We start from the raw sequence: 4692 nt of genomic DNA, 5'->3' as shown, positions 1-4692 counted from the left end.
TTCTTTCTTTCTTTCTTTCTTTCTTTCTTTCTTTCTTTCTTTCTTTCTTCTTTCTTTCTTTCTTTCTTTCCTTTCTTCTTTTTTTTTAAGATTTACTTATTTATTTTATTTTTAAAAACATTTTATTTGTTTATTTGAGAGAGGGAACACAGAGTGAGAGAGAGCGAGCACAAGCGGGGATGAGGGGCAGAAGGTTGGAGGGACAAGTGGACTCCTCACTGAGCAGGGAACCTGAGCAGAGCTCGATCTCAGGACCCTGAGATCATGACCTGAGCCGAAGGCCAACTCTTTTTTTTTTTTTTTTTCCAAGCCAAACTGTATCCAGCTTTATTAAAGATACTTCTCATAAACAATCATGGTATTTCAGGCAGGACATGGGCAGACGATCGTTAACAGTATACAACAACTTTCAAACTCCCTTCTTCAACGGACTACCAAAATCAGAAAGCCACTATAAAACCCAATGAAGTCTTCATGTGATGCTCTGAACAGGGAAAGTTTAGAGTGAGGGTTGACAGTTCACATTTAGCATGTTGTTTAACAACTTTTCACAAGCCGACCCTGATTTTCAGGAAATGAAATGAAAATGGCAGAATTATCAATCTGAAGATCCACAAGCTAAAAAAAGGAACTCTTTTGAGGGACGCCATCTCAGTGGTGACACCGTAAAGTCCAGATTGCCTGACATACTGGGAACCATTTCATGGGGTCAGGTTCCAACAGGTCTCTGGGTTTAAGGGAGTCAAGTCTATGTTGAAGGCAGAGAGGGAGAAGAGGATATAAAAAAATGAATTTTAGTTTTTCCACACCACCAAGGTGGCTCATGTGTGTCAACATCAAGGAATCCTTCCTCCTGGGAGCCAAGAGGAAGTTTCTCAAAACTAGAAGGGGAAGGTGTTTTTCCCTCTTGTTATCAATCTAGCTTCGGAGATATTCTATTAGTGACATATGCCCTTCCCCCAAAACAACAATGAAGTGTTCTGTGTGCTAACAACATAGCTTAAAAAAAAAAGTAAAACAAAATTCTGCATTTTTATAAAACTTGATAAAAAATAGTATTTCAAACTGTACAGTCACCAGAAGTACACAGTTATCAAAAATGCACATACTTCACTTGGCATCTCCAGCACCTTCAGCTTTCTGTGCCTGGACTGTTTTGGCATCTCCATTTTCTGCAGGGTTATTTCCATCCTTGCCAGCATCAGCTTTCCCCTTTATCCCTTTGGGTACCTTCTCTCCCTTCTTTGCAGGGGCCTTTTTAGGCTTGGGCTCTGGCTTTGGAGGAGCAGGTTTAGCAGATAACCTTGCAGATCTTCTCTGTGGCTCATCCTTCACCTTGGCTTTATCTCCTTTAGCATCCCCTTCAGCCTTTCTCTTGGGCATGGTGGCGACGGCAGCAGGACGTAAGCGCTGGACGCGGGGATGTGGCGGCACGCGGGCTTTGGCCGGTCCGGGGGTCTCGCCTCTTCTTCTTCACATTGCTCCCGAAGGCCAAGTCTTAACCGACTGAGCCACCCAGGCGCCCCCAGATATACCTATTTATGTTAGAGGGAGAGAGAGGGAGAGAGAGAGAGAGAGAACGAGCAGGAGGGGCAGAGGGAGAGGGAGAGAGAATTTTAAGCAGACTCCACGCTGGGCATGGAACCCAATGTGGGGCTTGATCTCACCACCCAGGGATCAGGACCTGAACTGAAACCAGGAGTCAGACGCTTAACTGACTGTGCCACTCAGGTGCCCCCGAATGCATGGATATCTTGAGTGCGTGAGACAGGCAGATGACCATTGCTCATGGGTAGTTGTGGAATCTGATAAATGCCTCCTGCATTTTCCTTGCTGTGATTGGACATAAAGCCTCAGATCATCAGAAGGCTGGAAGCAATGGCTGCTTTTTTCCACTTTGGGGTCTTGATTTCTCTCCTCTTACCGGGTCTCCACAGGTGAGGGAATGTGGGCCTGATAGGAGAGGGACTCTCCTATCAAGGTAGGCCTGAGCCAGAACCTCCCCTCTGTCTCCAGACTCCTGATCCAGTGCTCTCTAGGCCGAGCTTTGCCAATTGCTCTTTGGTTTCAGCCTCGGTTGCTGAAAACATTTACCAAGCACATTTGCCTCTTCCTCCCCACCTTGCCAGGTTATCTAGCAACTCGGAGCAAATCATTCGGGTGATGATTGATGGGTAGGACTGGGTGGAGCTGGGCCAGGGGTCAGAGGTGAGAATGAACAAGGCTCCCTCCAGAATGCCTCCTCAACAACATCCTCAAGATGAGCTGTCGTTTTGTCTCACGCCTCTTTTAACAAAGACAGAGCGCAGGAGGGTGAATTCTGGTGAATCAAGGCTTTTTGGTGTGTATTCTGTTTCTCAGGGGGTGAGCCTGCCCCAGACAGGCTGAATATAGCGGCTCCCCCTCTCTGCTCTGTAGCAGGCTGTACATCGATTACAGCACCTGTCACGTCACATTTTTCTCTGAAAAATGTCTTGTTCATTTTTTCTTCTGCATAAAAAGCAATACGTGCTCATTGCAGAAAATTTGGAAAATATGGAAATGTATTAATGATCAAGCAAAGGTCATCTGTAAAGTCCCCACCTAGTAATAATCACTAGCATTTCAGAGCTCGTAGTCAGCCTTTTTTTCACCTGCACATGAGAAGAGATGTTACCTGTACCCCAGATGTCCCCAGACTGCACCAGCTGGGGGTATGATTCACCTAGGCATGGCCCCTCCCTCTCCATCCCGCTGGCACCCCTTGATCACCCTGGCCTTTCTTTCCCCAAAGCCTTTGCTGTTGTATCTGGGAGTGCTTGGAGGGGGCACATATGAGCTCCAGCCAAGTCCTTCCAGTTTGGCCTCCCCGCAGCTTGCCCACAGCTCTTAGCCCCTCAAGGGTGGCCCTTGTCACTGTCTCTGTCACGGAGCCCACTGGCTCCCCCAAGACCCTGCCCCCTGCCCCGGGGGGCTGCAGGCTCCCCTCTCCTGGTGATTCCTGAGTGGCAAATCTGGGAGGCACCAGATGGCCCTTGGAGCCTCATTACTTTGGGTAGGAGCTAGGAGAATGTTCCTTCCTCAGGGGCAAGCCCTGAAGCAGCCATGCCTGTGCCCTGGGTCTCCCCAAGTCTCACGTCTAAATGCTTCCTTTAGCTTGGCTTGCAGCCCCTCTCTCTGGAGGACATCTTTGGTCTGCCACCCTGTGCCACCCACTTCTGAGAAGAGCACCCCTTTTCTGCCCAGGAGTTTCCAGTGGGGACTACCAACCGCCCTCTGACCCTAGCAACAGGTCCGGCACAGGACACAGGCTTGGGACATGATAGGATCCTTTCTTGAGATTTTCTGAATTAAAAATAAGAGGACAGTCCCTGTTGGGTGGCAAAGCTTTGTGATGGGAAGCCAGGAACTGCCGTCTACAGCCATGTTGACAGACCCCCCAAGAAGTGGGTCTGCAGTTGGGGAGTGGTAATCTTAGTGCAGAGAAGGAAGTCACAGGACACACACACACACACACACACACACACACACATACAGAAAGAGAGAGAGAGAGAGAGAGAGACAGAAGGGAGGCCATCCTAATGATTTGTCCCTGGATCCGGTTGTACCTGAAGCCAGATGTACCCCTGTCCACTGCGCAGTTTAGTTCCATCAGCCAAGAAATCCCACCTTTTACCCAAGCTGGTTCCAGTAACGTTGCTGTCCTCTACCATAAGCATCCTGAAAAGTACCAGAAATAGGTCAGTCTTTGTCCTGGGCAGGGTGGGATACAGATACCATGGTCCTGTGTGTCCCTCTGTCTATTGCCCAGGGTCCCAGAGCATGAAGCAATAAAGCAGTGGGAGGGCGGTGCTCCCAACCTGCTAGTTGAGGTTCAGCTGGAACTTATCAATATTACCATTTAGATGAGACTATTGCTGGCTCACATTGTGTCATATGTTACAAATTCCTCCCCACTAGACTCTGCATTCCAATAGGAAGCCTGGCCACTTCTTAACTGCGTGACTTTGGGCAAGTTTTCTCATTTCTAAAACAAGGATGCTAATAGTATCTATCTCAGAGAAAACCATATGAATGAATCCATAAAAAGGGACTTGCTGTTCTTTTATTTGCTGTATTTTTTGTGGTGCTTAGCTCAGTGCTCTGCACAGGCTAGGCGCCAAGTGGGTGCTCTGTAAATGTGTGACCAGTGAGTGGGGATGCAGAAAGACGCAGCTCCTGGTGGGCATGCCCTACACCGGAGGAATACCATGGACACTTACACACCCTACACCACGTCAAGGGCAATAAGACCTGCAGTGTTCTAGGAGCACAGGGAAGTGTGTGTGTGTGTGTGTGTGTGTGTGTGAGGGGTGGTGGTAGTGGCGATGATGCTGGTTAACCTGGTGGGGCTTGCAGGAGTTTTGGCTTCCTACTGCTCTCTGGAAACTCCCCCTCATCACTCCTTGGGTCCCCCAATCTCTTCTATTCTACTTCCAGCACCCCTGACTCCTGCCTGGGGCCTCTTGTGGGGTGTGGCTTGGTCTTTTGACTGGAGAAAGAGGGCGTTATCTGCAGATTTGGATCTATGGACTCCTACATGGACGGAGGGGCCTGCCCCCTTCCCCCTTTCCAAGGACTGTCATGGCCAGGCATCATCTGCCACCCCAGCCTTTCAGTTGTGCTATGCACCAGAGTATTAGTCTCTCAGGATGTTTGGGCCGGCTGCGTGCT

The 4692-nt window shown here is 49.0% G+C and overlaps 1 protein-coding gene across 1 annotated transcript; it reads right to left on the bottom strand.

The window, feature by feature from the left end:
• Positions 1–970: 970 nt before the first annotated feature.
• On the bottom strand, positions 971–1451 carry LOC119876617 (non-histone chromosomal protein HMG-17-like). Its single transcript, XM_038546176.1, has one exon. The coding sequence runs from the start codon at positions 1381–1383 to the stop codon at positions 1111–1113; it is 273 nt and encodes a 90-aa protein (XP_038402104.1). The 5' UTR covers positions 1384–1451; the 3' UTR covers positions 971–1110.
• Between the last annotated feature and the right edge of the window lie 3241 nt (positions 1452–4692).

The sequence above is a fragment of the Canis lupus genome, chromosome 9 (genome assembly GCF_011100685.1).
Source record: "Canis lupus familiaris isolate Mischka breed German Shepherd chromosome 9, alternate assembly UU_Cfam_GSD_1.0, whole genome shotgun sequence".
In the NCBI taxonomy this organism is placed as follows: domain Eukaryota; kingdom Metazoa; phylum Chordata; class Mammalia; order Carnivora; family Canidae; genus Canis; species Canis lupus.
This window is presented reverse-complemented; position numbering and strand designations above follow the sequence as displayed.

Bases quoted from the DNA above. Each gene is read 5' to 3' on its own strand.
- LOC119876617 (XM_038546176.1), bottom strand. From the start codon at position 1,383: ATGCCCAAGAGAAAGGCTGAAGGGGATGCTAAAGGAGATAAAGCCAAG.